Here is a 14,731-nt window from a genome sequence, read left to right on the forward strand (position 1 = left end):
GCGACACTTATTTTCTTAAAAAGCGCCATAAACTTAACTAATGTTCATGAGGGATATGAATTGACATAAGTGTAGACTGTTCTCATATAAAATATAATTTATACACTTTCTTTATACCTCTTAAAGGTGCCATAAAGATTATTTTAATTGTGATTTTTCTTTTTGAGGAATGAAAAAGAATTTATAAAAAAAAGGACATAAGTGCAAGACAATTCATGATTTACTTTGCTTCATATCCCAAACCGACTATTGAAAACTATTAAAAATTTACTGTAAATTTCCTTGAACACACATATACAATAGAATTAATGTTGCCAGTACAGATTTGTTAATTGTAAACTTATTTTTAACTCAACTCTGGTTTAAATCAAGTCATTTTCTTCTATTGTGTTGTAAGGAGTTACTCAAAATACTTATTTGGTGCATATATTATCTCTAATCATTTGAGCAAAAACAATGACACTTTTATATAGACTTTGATGAGAAAAGTACTGAATTCGTTTTTACTGCATCAATTGCTGCTCAGGAAAAATGTGAGTTCTTTGCTTCAATCATGAATGACACTGCCAGTCTTCTTGGCTGTGCCCACAGTGAATAAAACTGCATACAACTGCTCTGAATCATTTATTTATTCCAAAGACAATACAGATAGATTTGTTTTTCCAATTCAGTACAGACATAATTAAAACAATGTCACCCTGTGTCCAGTGCTGGTAATACAGGGCAAAAATGGACCAGACAGTTGAAGTGAAGGTCTATCATCCAAATCTGAGCAGAGTGGAGTTCAGACTGATTAGAAAATGTCAGAATACATATTGCAAAAGTACAAAATAGGATACTTCATCTACATTATGTACTTCCCTCTTTATGCTTACATGCACATTTTGTAATGATTCCTTCTATTTTCCTTCTAATGATTCCTTGTAATGATTCCTTCTAATAACCACTTGAATTCCAGTTTTGAATTATTAGAGGACACTCAAGCACATTCTCTTACACAAAAAAGGCTATTACCATAATTTCACACATTTATGGTTTTACAAAGGCAGGGCAAATTTCAGTTAGCATGAACTCATGGCATACATATCATAATAAAGGGAATAAAATCTTCATAATTACAAGCACAAACCCATATGAGAGTTTAAAATAGGCCACAGTACATTATCTGAGCAAATAGGAATAATTTTGCACCTGTACTAAGAATAGAGTGAATCTGTCAGTTGGTCAATGATAGATCATCTATCAAAAAATGTACATAGCATTAACATTTTTTTCATTTTATGTTTCCCAAAGCAAACATTAGTCTCCCTGTCTATCAAAAACTGATGTGATACTTTGGTATAGTATCACATTTAAAATGACATGTTGGTAACTTTATAACAATCAATATTTACATGACAATATGATTTAATTTCTGTGGAAACTAGTGCAATTTTGTAAAATATTCTTTAGATTTATCTTCTCAAACACTGACTTACTTAAATACATTCTCTTATGTAGGGTGAAAGAAGTCAAAACATATTGGGGTTGTGCAAATTTTAAACAGAACATACACTGGACAAATGGATGAGACGTGTGACTTAACTGTGGGTCTTTTAGAGAACACAAAGATAAAAAGATAGCTTCATCAACACATTTCAATGTTAATCTTAATTTCCCATATTAATCACCATAAATTAAGTTTAAAACGTCTTATTTCTTCCTGAGTAAGTTGCGAGAGTAAACAACCTTCTCTCTCCTTTTCCCTTCAGCTTTGAATATGGGAAAATAAAACAGTCAATACAGCAGGTGTATTTTCTATTAAACATTTTTTACAAACAAGAGTATTTAAAAAAAAAAAAAAAAAAAAAAAAAAAAATCAGTGGTCGCTATGGTCTTTCCTTGTACTCGTGCTCTACCAGCCACCATACAGGTGGATCTTGGCAATTGAGACAGTCTCATCATAGTCCCTGTGGCCCTTCTCATAGATGACAAAGATGTACTTGCGGTCCTCTGGTGAACCAGTGTCCAGCGATGTGATGCAAGAATAGCCACTTGGCCCAGCCCATATCTGAACAGTTTTGTTCTCCCAAGATTTGCCATCGGTCAGCGACCAGCGTAAGGTTAGGTTAACTCCTGTAAGAAGTTAGTATGCACATTAGAGATGAAACAATCTTTTGACTGTGAGTCTTTAAGAGTCTTTATAGAGCTGCTACTTTTTCATTACTGACAAAAGTGTACGAAAGGAGTAGAGATTATTAAGGGTTCTTACTGTGTTGCTCATTGGAGGGGTTGGTAAAGTACATAACTCCATCTTTCTGCAGAGCTCCAGCTGCTACTACAGGATCTATTAGCTCATAGTCAAAGTATAGATCATCTATTGGCAGGGACAATCCTCCATCTCGGCTGCGTACCACCACACGGCACCGACAGTGGTAGTTGTTCTGGTTCCGCACATTAATGACAATGCTGCCATCTGTCATCTCAACCGGCTACAGATGGACAGGAAAGGGTTAAATTTGAAACTGTCTAATGCTTTGTGCTTTAGAAATGAGTGATGTTAAACTAAGTTAGTGATCTAACTATGAAACCTTGGTATGATTGTAGTGAATGCATGACTGCAGTTGGAGTTTTAAAATCTAAAGTTCAAAACTGCAATACTTGCTTTTTGAAGGGCTCCATAACAATCATTGATAAACTGCAATAAAAGAGTTGATATAGCTAACAATTTCCCATTCATATACCCAGGTTACACAAAGCAACATTAGCATTAATTTGGAGTTGTATTCCTGTTCACCTGACACATACAATATTTTTAGCTCATTTTTGAGAAGAATATTTGCCTGTTGTATGAGGTAACATTCAAACTAAGCAGTTGTGATATTCCAGCAATATGATATATATAGCACTCGCAGCTCATGTCAACAGTGTAATGTGACTTCAATGAGCTGTCAGGACCGAGGTAACGATTATCATGTGAGATACAAAACATTTTTAGAAACAACTGAAAATGTACCTGGCACTCGTCGGGGTTGAAATCCTGTGCTTTTTTCTTCTGGTTGTAGGGGATGCTTTTCAGTGCTGCACCATTGTACCAGTTACGGCCATGGTCGTCACTCAGGATACAGAAAACGCCATCACCCTCTATTGTTCCATGACCGCAAACCACCAACCTCCCCTTTGCTGGGTCATAGCGCTTCTGAAGTGAAAAACACAAAGCACCATGAACAAAAGTGCAGAGAAACATACTAAAACAGAAACTCTGCAAATCGCTACACGTCCAATTAATTCTAATAACATGAAAGAATTTAATAAGGTTCACATCCGAAGAGGCAATTTAAACACAACCATATTTACATCGTGAAAGTTTAACACAATCAATGCTGAGCTTGTTTAAATATCCTATTGATTACTTCATATTGATGGTATGTAGACTAGAATGCCTGACTAGAGGTCATATCAGCCAGTGTTACTGAAAACACCTATGTGGGTGTGTAGAGGCTTTAGTTGTCTAGCAGCTATAACTGTCTGGTAAATGGAGTCAAGTATAAAATGTAATATTTCCCTCTGAAATGTAGTGAAGTAAAAGTAAAGTAGCATGAAATATAAATGTTCACGTAAATTACAAGAAACAAAAACGTTAAATACAAATAAATAAAAATTGTACATAAGTACAATTCCTGTGCAAATGTGTGACTTTCTATCAATGCTGAACTGTCTAATTTCAAAAGGTTTCCATGCCAACAACAGCACATTTCAGTCCTTTACCTTCAGCATACAAATGTCATTTATCTCCCTGTTCAGGTTAAAATTGCGATGGCTGCTCCTTTTTATAGATAGCGTGTCACTGAGGGTGGTATCATTTGCCAAGGGTTTCTATACTTCCATCTCTGACACTTTAAATTGCATGTGCTTGCAGCTATTAGATACCTGCCCTTACAGCAGGTACTTTGGGCAGGTAACTGACAAATCAAACTGCTGACAGCCAGATCTCTAAAGTAGCTGACACATGTTGCTGACTTGCATTAAAAACCTGTTCATTCTACTTTTCTAGTTCTCACTCCTTAATTTAAAAGTTTATTTATGGGGATCAGTCAAATTCAGTGCCTACAGTATTAATACAAAGTTCAGTTTTACAAAGATAATTATACTATCTCTGCAACGGAGTGACACAAATGTGTGACTCAACTTTACTTTATAAACCACAGAGAAGTCTGCCTCACTTTAACACCTACAATCACTGCGAGCACATGACCAGAATGACTAACTTCTTGTTAGTGGCTTATAATAAGTGAAAACAATGTGACATAAATGCTAGCTTAAACATTAGCTTACTTTACAGCTAGAAAACATCTGAGCTGTGGATTCTCACATGTTATCCTATCTCTCTCCCACCTGGATGCCAAAGCCCGGTCCAGGAGAAAAGCTCTTGACTCCGAGCTGGACCGAGAGGTTTCTGGGGTGGCTCCAGCTGTCCCCATCGTCCATGCTCTCCACCATCATGGTGCTGGAGGGGCTGCAGTAGTAGAGGTGGAAGCAGACGGTGTAGATCAGAATCACTGAGCCCACTTCTTCATCCACCACCACTGAGCCCAGGTTCAGACCATCGTCTGTCACACCATCATTGACAATAAAGGTGGTCGGGGACCAGGTGGCTCCTGGAGGGATGAAAGGAGATAAGGAATAAAGCAAGAGAACAATCTAGTTTTTACTTTAACTACAACTCTTCAGATATATGAAGTTTTTGCATTAATTATTTTATATTTTACTCCCAGACTGCGATTTGTGTGGGTGTGATCGCCTGGGTGGTCCTGCCTTTGTCAGTGGACTTCCGCATTGCAATAAACTTTGCTCCCACATCACTGGATGAAAATTTCCTGGCCTCAGTAAAAGCCAGCAGACTTCCTTTGGGGGTGAAGGTCAGTAGTGGGATCCTGTAGGTGTTAACTTGTCCCTGGGCTCCACTCACCCACAGCAGCTGCTCCTCATACAGCAGAGGGTCGATCTGGGCGGAAGAGAAAGACAGAATAGTGAAGAAAAGAAAGAGAAAGAGCTGCATTATCTGTGTGTAAAACCAGTTCAGGCAAGAATCAACCCTTCAACATGCATCAGGTTACTCAATCAGAAAACAGAAACTTTCACTTTTTTTGTTAAATCTTAAACACAAGGCTGCAAAAGCTTTACTTTCTAATAAAAAGCTACAAAGGGACGCAAAAGACTGGACGAAATAACAGAGAAGTATTAAAGTTTTAAAAGTTTATCACTGAAATCAAGCGTCCTCAACACTCCTGAAAGTTTCCAAACATTATAACTACAAATCCCTCGTTTGTCGATGCCACTAAGCTTCTAAAACTGTGTTATATTGTGATATTTGTGCAGCTAATAACATTTCACTGTACCATTTGAGCAACACAGGAAGCAAATGAAGCGTAAAGAAGAACCGACACTGCAGCGACTCGGTTTCCTTTCCCCATGTTGGATCAGCGACTTCAGAAGCTTTTCCTTTACGCCAACAGATAAATCACACAGAACCGTTTGTTTCTATACAAAAAAGTCAACAATAATAAAAACCTGCAGATAAATAAACGAGGAAATTCCTCTCTCTGCTCGTCCACATCGGGATCCAAAACTTAGCAGCTACCTTACTTTGTCATATGACCAAGGAGGGCGTCACATGACCAGTATCACGTTCCAAAATAAAAGAGGAAATACAAGACCAAAGATTATTTTCATTTTTTTAAGTACATTTACAATTACACTCTGTATATTATTTTATATAATAACTATCATTTATTAATATACAATTGTCTTTATTTTATCTTGTTTGTATTTTAAGTTGTATTTTTTTCCTTTACTCTTCTTATTTTGTTTAGTTTTATAAGATTGGATTGCTCCGTGCTGTATACATGGTTTTTATATATTACCTATGTAAGGTTTCTTTTTACAGACATGATAAATAATGCGTTGTATTTGTATGCACATTAATGCAGCTAATCAGTTTTCAAATAATCTTTGTTGCACATGCTTCATATGTGTGGCTCTTCTTTCCAGAGATGGAAGATGAGCTGGGGAAGAACTTCATTTCAACCTGTGTCTATATTTTACATAAATGTTGTCCCCAGATGAATGCAGTTTAGTGTAATTCATTTATGCACTTTTTTTCAATATTCCAAATACACTTCCTGCTTTTGTCCACATGGGGTCAGAATTTACCTAAAACAACTTAAGACACACTGACCAGAGAAACCTGGACAGTATTCTAAGATTAAGATTTGGGTTTTAGGGCTAAGATTAAAAATATTTATTTGAAAGGATGTGTCCATGTGCAGATATTGAGTGAACTCTGGGGATCTGAAGGAGATGGCAGTCCTGTGTTAATATGCCATATCTGTCATGAGATGGTAGAGTCGGGGGAAGCATGTATGTATGAACGTGTATCTCTTATATGACCTCGATTGATCCACTACTATTACTGGATATCAGTTAATGTGTAACAATTCCTGTAAAGCTGCTACATGATGCCAATGAAAACAAATGGTTGTTCTCCTTAAATACCTTAAAATAACCACATCTCTTTTATTATACATTTTTCTAAGAACACTAACATTTTCTACCTTTGAGAAAACAATCACAATCACATCCCACCTGTTCAGGTTTAATACACTTTCCTAACTTACCTCTGCATATTTAAAGTGGATGAACTAAGACCGTCTATCCTTTTTCTTGTGTGTGTGCATTGAGCTGAGAACTACAAGACACATTCCTCCAGTCATGAGGCTGAGCAGATCCAAGTCACACGCTGTGAGAGAGAGAGAAGCACAGAGAGAGAGAGAGAGAAGTAGGAAATAAATTCATTTGAATGAGAAACTAACATACGCCACAAGCTACATACGCTGCTGTGAAGTAATTACTGGAAGTGTGGAAATGTTTTCTGGAAAGGATTACAACAGGACTGGCGAGGGAATAGATTAATCACAGCTTGGTTGAAATGCAGGTAAGATGTCTTTAATCATGTAATATAGAGACTTTTTTTATGTCACTTGTTTTGGTTTACTTGATATTGATTTTAAGGTTTCATTGGCTCAGAGTGAATCACTGAAAACAAACATGTTGGGCCATGTCATGCAAACAAACCTGAATGCAAAGAAATGTGGCATAAGGGCTTCCCCTGGTGCAGGTCCTGTAACTGAGCTGTAACTATTTCTATAACAAAATATATAAATATGTGAAAGTTCTTTAAGCTTCTCAAATGCGAATGATAGTAAGCTCAAAATGTTTAGATAAACAAGACAAACAGACAGGAAGTCATTTTCAAGTAAGAGATGAGACAGAAGATAGTGAGTTGTGTTTTTGATAATGGGCTCCTGATACTTATGCTGTTTCCGCTTTTTACCACTGAAAAGCTGAAGACGCTGCTTGTGCAACAACTCAGCCTTCTGCTTGCCCAGATGAACAGCACTTTTTTCTTCTCCCTTTTCTATGCGCCTCATTGAGCAGAATAAGTCTACAATGATAAACTGTTCTGGTGTGATATAATTTACAGGTAAGGAGTTAAAAATGAAAATGAAAGCAGAGTTGGGAGCTTGTGTATAAAGAGAGTCGAAACAGCGGTTATACTAAATTTGGGACCATGACTGCAGTGTTGACTTTTCATACTTCAGTGGTAAAATGTGGCTTTGTCGCAGGCAGGAAGGAGTGTGGGATGGAACAGGACCTGCACATACAACCAGTTTTCTCTATAAATAGCACGTATATTGTTTTGTGTGTTTATTTCCTCGTTTTGCTTCTATCACATACGTTAGACTGTTGGCAGGATCAGAGGAAGTATGTCATGTGTGCTGTGTTGAGATGGGTTTCTCTTAAAGTACAGTGCATAGTGATATGACCCAGACCCAGCTACACTGCCATGCTAAAACATTACATTGTCAACATTTTTCTGCAATACTAGTAAGATATTGTCAACTCTGTAGGCTCATAAAAATGTAAATTCACTTAAGTACTCCTTCAGACTTAATCTACAAAGTAAGAGGGTAATAGCCTTTTAATGAAGAAAACACCATTACCTCTGTATTGCAGTAAGGCCATCAAACCTGAAAGCAAAAGTGCTGAAATTTCCTGCAGGTTTTGAGATAAATTGTATTATTTACCTACTTCAATACAATTTGAAAATGATTATCAGAGAAAAATGCTGTGGCTTTCCTGAAATACATTCCATAAATTTCACTGGTGTGGCATGAAGATTTTTCTCCTTCAAACGTGACTTATCTAACCTCTGTGTTAGGACAGTGGTTTCCAAATGTCCCCACTGCTCAGATGAGCTAATACCACTCATGTTTCAAATATGTTCTTTTTTGACTGTATAATAAACTGGATGTTATCATAGAATTGAATCATCTGTTTATATTGCTCTGGTCATATTTGCACTGCCATTACATGGAACGACTGGATGTTTCATCTATATGTTTTACTATTTAACCAAAAATGTTCCCTTCTTAGTTAAACACTGGCTGTTTTACTTCAGGAACAGGAAATAATGGAGAACAAAAATGGAACTTGTCAGTTGACGGAGGAAAGTGATGTGGATGTTAATATCAGTATAACCAACGCACAGTCACAGGCCACCAGCAACAAAACCAACTGGTTAAATGGTAATCGATCTATCTATCTATCTATCTATCTATCTGTCTATCTATCTGTCTATCTATCTATCTGTCTGTCTGTCTGTCTGTCTGTCTGTCTGTCTGTCTGTCTGTCTGTCTGTCTGTCTGTCTGTCTGTCTGTCTGTCTGTCTGTCTGTCTTATTTATCAGTATCATCTATTTAGTATCAATTTGCTGTGGACTGCTCTCACTATTTCTGTCTCTCACTCTCAGGTCAGTGTGTTGTGGCAATGCCAAGCTGTTCAGTGTTAAACCCTTGTTTTGATTTGTCTCAGTGCCACACCAAACTGGAGAATGAAGGCTTTCAGGTCAACACACACTTATACACAGACAACTATCCTGCTGGTGCACTGCCACAGTCAGAAAAATTTACTTTGATCTGCGTTTAATTCAGGCTGCTAACTTGTTGGTTTTATTTGTTTTTTTTTTTCATGTTAGATTCCAGCTGGAGACATGGAGGCTCCACTGCGGACGGCACTGGACATTCCCTCAGTCAGGAGATACATGGTTTTCAACTCAGCGCTCTTTCGTTTCATAATGACACCGGTATGATTGTCCATCTCTCTACCTCTGTACCTCATTTCCTCTTCATTCCACTACAGTTCTACCTCCCACTGTTTTTTTTATTTACACTTTATTCCTTGATGCTACTTTACTTTTGGTTTGCTTTTATTGGTCACTCTTCTGATATAACATTTCTATGAAGTTGAGGGACTTACAAGAGACAGATAAGATAAAAAATGTTTGAAGATTCCAAGATATCCAGTATTTTTTTCCCATGTTTGAGTGTGTGTTGATAATTGGAGAATGGCTGCAGATCAAGCCTTAGCTTTTATTGACCATGTACTGCACCTCCATGGATTTTGCATGAACTACTAATTACTTACCATCTGTTACTAGGAATATTTATGTTTTTCTACCTTTGTGAATATGCACAACCTACCCTCTCCTTCCACCAGGTGCTCTACATTGTGGTGTGGTGTGCCGTGTTTTCCACCCTCCATCTCTACATCAGTGTCAGCGAGTACTGGCTCCTCTGTCTCTCTGTCAGCCTGGTCTCCATCTTCTTCACCACAGCTATCATCTTTGTCCTGCACCACAGTAACAAGAAGGTGAATAGGAACTGTACTTTATATGAAAATTGTCAATTTCATATTAATAATGTGATTATGGCACAATCACCCCCAGCAGGGAAGATCTTACATACATTTTACTTTGGAGTTTGAAATCAAAACTTCCTTTTACTAATCAGCAATTGCAACATTTCATGTCTCGGTGTTTAATTTATTTTCATACATGTTTATATGCCTGTTCCTTCAGATCAACATGAATTTAGATGTTCGGTTAATCCAGGTGAATGAGAGGATGGTGAAATACAAGCTGTTGGTGGCCGTGGGCGACTGGATGCAGAACTGCACTGGAAACATGCAGGTTGTTCTTCTAAAATCAGTCACACTCGCCTGCCAAACATGAGTGATGCAAGACGAGAAAATAGTTGAGTTTTTAAAAGTGATCTATCAGTTTTATTGACCAAAGGGCCAGAACCTGTGTGGGTTTATAGTCTACAATAAACAGCACAACATTTATCTTCAATATATGTCTAACTTACATGTATCATAATGTTAAACACTGTGTAGTAAGTAGAAGAAATAAGCAGATTTTCACTAAAGGGGAAGATTCTGTTTAAAGAATAAAGACATTTGAGTTCAGAAATAAAAGAAAAAATAAAGTAATAACTAATAAAGTAATTTGAGAATGTTAAAAAATTGGCTTCCATGGAGTAAAAATAGCAAATATGGCTTGTACTGTAGTGTATTTTCAGTTGTCATGTTGGTGTAAAGCGATTTATGCAATCAATAATGTGTTTTTATAATAAAAGTCCAAATTTTAATGTGGGTGGTGATTAGGTGGTTTTGGAACCAGACTAGTACATCAGAAAGAACTGAATTTTAATCATTTGGCTGTGGCAGGTGCTAATATCGCTATTTTTATCTTTATGTCAATCTGCAGTTGTACTTTGTGTACTGGGACATTTCCCGCTGTCTGAGTGCTCTGGCTGAAACTTTAGAGGAGTGCAGTTTTGGGGCAAATGACACTCAGGTGAGTGACCCAAGAACATCTGTCACTCTGTTTATTCACCTGCTTTATTGATTTTTCTAGCACTTTCATGTTTGTTCTTCCTTGAAAACAATAGAAACATAATTCCATGTGCTCTTAAGATTTTTTATTTCTAAACAGAAATAAAAATTTAGCCTTTGAACGAGAGCATCACATTTCATAGCTTTCATTTTCGGTAAGAGAAAGAATTTAAAATGATCTACACTTTCACCAGAACAAACTGAAGAAGAAAATGTCGCATCTTGTCCTTGTGACCGAAGTCAGCGCTGTCGACCCCGAGGTCGGTGAATCGGATGTGGAGCAGGACATGGACGAACAGAGGCCTCTGCTGCGAAATGAGGACACAGCCTCCAGCGCCTCATCCAGCCAGCGGGAGAACACCAAAATCACCACCAACTACAGCCTTGTCCCTGACGCATCATTATCTGCTCAGGCAAGAGAAGACATGATTCTTCAGGACCTCATGCTGAGGGCATTTATTTAAGCCTCAGACACATTAACAGTGTTAACTACATATTAATCATACACAAGAAGAAACTGAAATACATATAAACTCCAGCCATAACTGTTCAAAGGTTTTAAGGGCACACTCCATCAAAATATAAAAACAGGAGATTATTCTGTCTTATGTGAGACAAAACTTATAGTTTGCATTTGCTATTGATTTATTTTTTAAGTGTAACTGGACATAAGAGCTGTTAGCAAGATTAGGGTCAATAATCGATCAGTTGATCACAAGAAAATTAATTAGCAACTATTTTGATAATCGATTTGTCAGTATTTTGACAAATAAAACTGAAAAACACTTCCAGCTTCTCAAAGTGAAGATGTTTGAGTTCTAAGAAATGTCTCAGTTTTGTGGAGAGACCAAGCAATTATTTGAGAAATTTAGGTTCGTTAGATAAATTGATAATGACTGGAAATTATAGGCATTTAGTACTTTGCAAAAATACATTATTAAAATATACACGTAGAAATGTATTTTTTACATTTATATATATATATTTATTTATTTTTTTCAGGCTAAAGCGTACCAGCTTCTGATGACCTACAGTGCAGTTTATGTAAAGTTGCTGGTGTCTGAGAGGCTGTCGGGATCGTCACGTCACCGCCTACAAACTCCAACAAATCACTGCACCACTGCCCCTTTTTGTCTTTGCCAGTATGTCAAAAAACAGATTCTTTGATAACATGGCTGGTCAGTGACAAACCAGCAACCCAGCACAGGAAACTGACTGTGTTTTCTAAAAACCTTTATGTTGCACCCAGACAAACTGACATAACGGAGCATTTTCTTTTGTTCAAGTACATTCTAATAGGATGGACGACTGTTTAGAGCATGGCGCTATTTGTCCATCCTCTGCTGCTGTTTTTATGCCAACTCCGTGTTTGTACAACCTGAATTTCATCCATTTGCACCCTGGCAAATGCTGTCACACTTAGAACAGGTACATCCAGCTGCTGTCAAACAATATTTGTCCTCTTGTATACATGAGAATCACCAGATACTGCGGTTTAAATTATTTGCCCAAATAAACATAAAGATCCCTGTGATTTGCAATAAATTCTAAATTATTTGTCACTGTCACTGATGTGGTGGCTCAGCTAGAATATTGTATCGTGCAATTTTGACCTACTTGTACTTTACTTGAGTATTTCTATTTTATGCTGCCTTATACATAAACTCCTTCATATTTACCAGAAAAACACTGCACATTTTATAATCATCTGAGGTCTCAAAATACCACTAATATTACAGATTATGATTTTTCATTAAATATGTATTTGTTTAAATACATTAACTGTGGATTTTAAACCTTTTTGTCTTGTGACAACTTGCTGCAGTTGTGTAATGGAGCAGAAACAGGGTTTCTTGGCTATAATGTCAGCAGAAACACAGAGAAACTGTGAGTTCTTGCTGCTACAGTTTTATGTGTGTAGGTGGATTAGTTATCTATGTATTTGTGTTTGCAGGAGGCTTTATATTCGTAGCATTGCCTAACATTACCAGTGATCATCCTTTAGTCCTGATGCTGCGGCTGAGATGACAGCCCTGTGAGGAAGCTGCAGGACGACACAAACACACACAGTAAGACAACCAGCATGGCCAACCCAGGGGAAGCTGGGACTGTGTGATGGAGGAGAGAGACGTGCAGCGTGAGGCCAAGTTAAATGATCTCAGAGATGCTGGCTCTCCTCAGGAGGCTAAATTGCCATCTGTGATCCTGCACACACAGGCTGGCTGGACTCCCACCTTTAGTTTCTCCCTCCAACCTACTACCCATTGGCCAGATAGTTTGGATCTATATTTCACTTTTAACAGACTTATAATTATATTTAAAATATCTATAATCAATATTTATATAGAACACAGAGTTAAGAACAAAGTTAAACCATGACAAAGAATAGTCAGAAATTTGGGTAAGCTGTTGCATGTAACAGTATCCTAGCTTCTGCCAGTCTGCTCCAGCTGGACCTGGATATGGTTCTTATATGTGCAATACGTAACCAGAAGAATGTGTTAGTCCCAAAACCTGATCACATTCAGGATACCCTTGCACATGCACACGCAATGTGTAAAGACTCTGTCATAATGATGACCCTAGAGAGAATTAGCACCTGAATCTGCAGCCACCCACAGCTCTACTGAACTTCATGATGAGTTACAGCTCATTGCTTTGCTGTCCAGCTGGTAATTTTAATTTTTTGGCTCAGTCCAACCATTCTCAAAGCAGCAAGCAGCAGTTTTCAGTAAAAAAAAAAAAAAAACACTACCTGCTCAACAAAACACATCTAGTCACAGTTAATGACTAGCTGGTGAGAAGAACATGTGGGTTGGTAGGGACCAAAAACCAAGCTTAAATAGAATGAATATGGAACTTAAGACTCTAAATAAACAATACATGGTTCTCTGTAACTGCATATATGTATATGTATATGTATATGTATATGTATAGAAGCAGCATAGACACAGAAGTATGGTTTGAAATGTTTAGAATAGCAATGCTGTAGTGAGCTTAAATTTAGCTTTGTATAGTGACTGAATGGGAAAGCATAATTATTTTTATGTGGCACAGATGCACCAAAGCAATTGTGACCATAATGTAGAAAAATTAACAGATGTAAAACACCAACCTGCAAGATCTTCTGTGATTAAACATAAGATCATGAGAGATACCATAGCTCATACTCTGTCAGAGAGGAAAACGAGACAGAGAGGGAGAAAACGGGGCAACTATAAATAGCACCTTAGTGATGAGGAGAGAGAGGCCAGAGAGAGACTGATAGGATGGAGACTGAGAGGTGAAAAAACAGACCTTCAAGAATGAGACATCGTCTGCTCCACTGCATCGTTCACAACCCCAAATTAGTCTTTTATTCATTACTCAAACAACTGAAGTCAGAAACAACCAATGCATGTGCAACACAGTCATGAACATAATTATAATAATCCCAAGAGAACCACATGTGCACAGGTCATTTTTGGCTCTTTGAACAAGCAACCCCTTGCATTTACTGTACAAGCAAAAAACCAAACCAAAAATGAAAAGAAAATGAGGAAAACATCTCCCAGCTGTATAGCAGACAGTGGTTCATGTTGCTGAGCACAGTCCTAAAGCACACAGGGAGATGCAGCCTATCGCTGTATAAACTAGATATGCTAGAGTGATCTATTTAGTAGACACACACACCCACTGCCTGAGCCTTCTGTACAATAATAATACTAAACAGCACTTCATTTTCTCTTTTAACACTTAAGTATCACTGCATCAGTTATACATATAAGGAGCATGTATTTATCAAAACTGCACTAAGATGTAAGATAAAGGTAAAAACCTTTACCTCTATTCACACGTTAAACAAAAAAGTCAACTTTTGGGGAAATATATTTGTTTTCTTGCTGAGAGTTAGATGAGAAAATTGATAAACAGATAAACAGGAAACTACAGTCAGCAGTCGGTTTGCACAAAGACC

At 37.4% G+C, this 14,731-nt stretch overlaps 2 protein-coding genes across 3 annotated transcripts; one reads left to right on the forward strand and one right to left on the reverse strand.

Annotated features, from left to right (window-relative positions):
- Positions 1-611: 611 nt before the first annotated feature.
- neu1 (neuraminidase 1) lies at positions 612-5,647 on the reverse strand. The gene is made up of 6 exons (XM_026300977.2): positions 5,379-5,647; positions 4,795-4,984; positions 4,375-4,637; positions 2,996-3,178; positions 2,252-2,471; positions 612-2,115 (listed from the first exon to the last, which is right to left on the reverse strand). Exons 1-6 carry the CDS (start codon positions 5,451-5,453, stop codon positions 1,895-1,897), a joined length of 1,152 nt encoding a protein of 383 aa, XP_026156762.1. The 5' UTR covers positions 5,454-5,647; the 3' UTR covers positions 612-1,894.
- Positions 5,648-6,757: 1,110 nt separating this feature from the next.
- Positions 6,758-12,342, forward strand: tmem268 (transmembrane protein 268). Of its 2 annotated transcripts, XM_026299529.2 has the most exons (9): positions 6,758-6,973; positions 8,501-8,627; positions 8,852-8,946; positions 9,077-9,184; positions 9,598-9,750; positions 9,959-10,069; positions 10,649-10,738; positions 10,971-11,189; positions 11,779-12,342. In XM_026299529.2, the coding sequence occupies exons 1-9, from the start codon at positions 6,968-6,970 to the stop codon at positions 11,941-11,943; spliced, it is 1,074 nt and encodes a 357-aa protein (XP_026155314.1). In that variant the 5' UTR covers positions 6,758-6,967; the 3' UTR covers positions 11,944-12,342. The 2 variants fall into 2 exon arrangements, with proteins under 2 accessions (XP_026155314.1, XP_026155315.1); XM_026299530.1 differs by lacking the exon at positions 6,758-6,973 and having other exon boundaries at positions 8,505-8,627; positions 8,914-8,946.
- Positions 12,343-14,731: the final 2,389 nt, after the last annotated feature.

This window comes from Mastacembelus armatus, chromosome 11, assembly GCF_900324485.2.
Source record: "Mastacembelus armatus chromosome 11, fMasArm1.2, whole genome shotgun sequence".
NCBI lineage: Eukaryota > Metazoa > Chordata > Actinopteri > Synbranchiformes > Mastacembelidae > Mastacembelus > Mastacembelus armatus.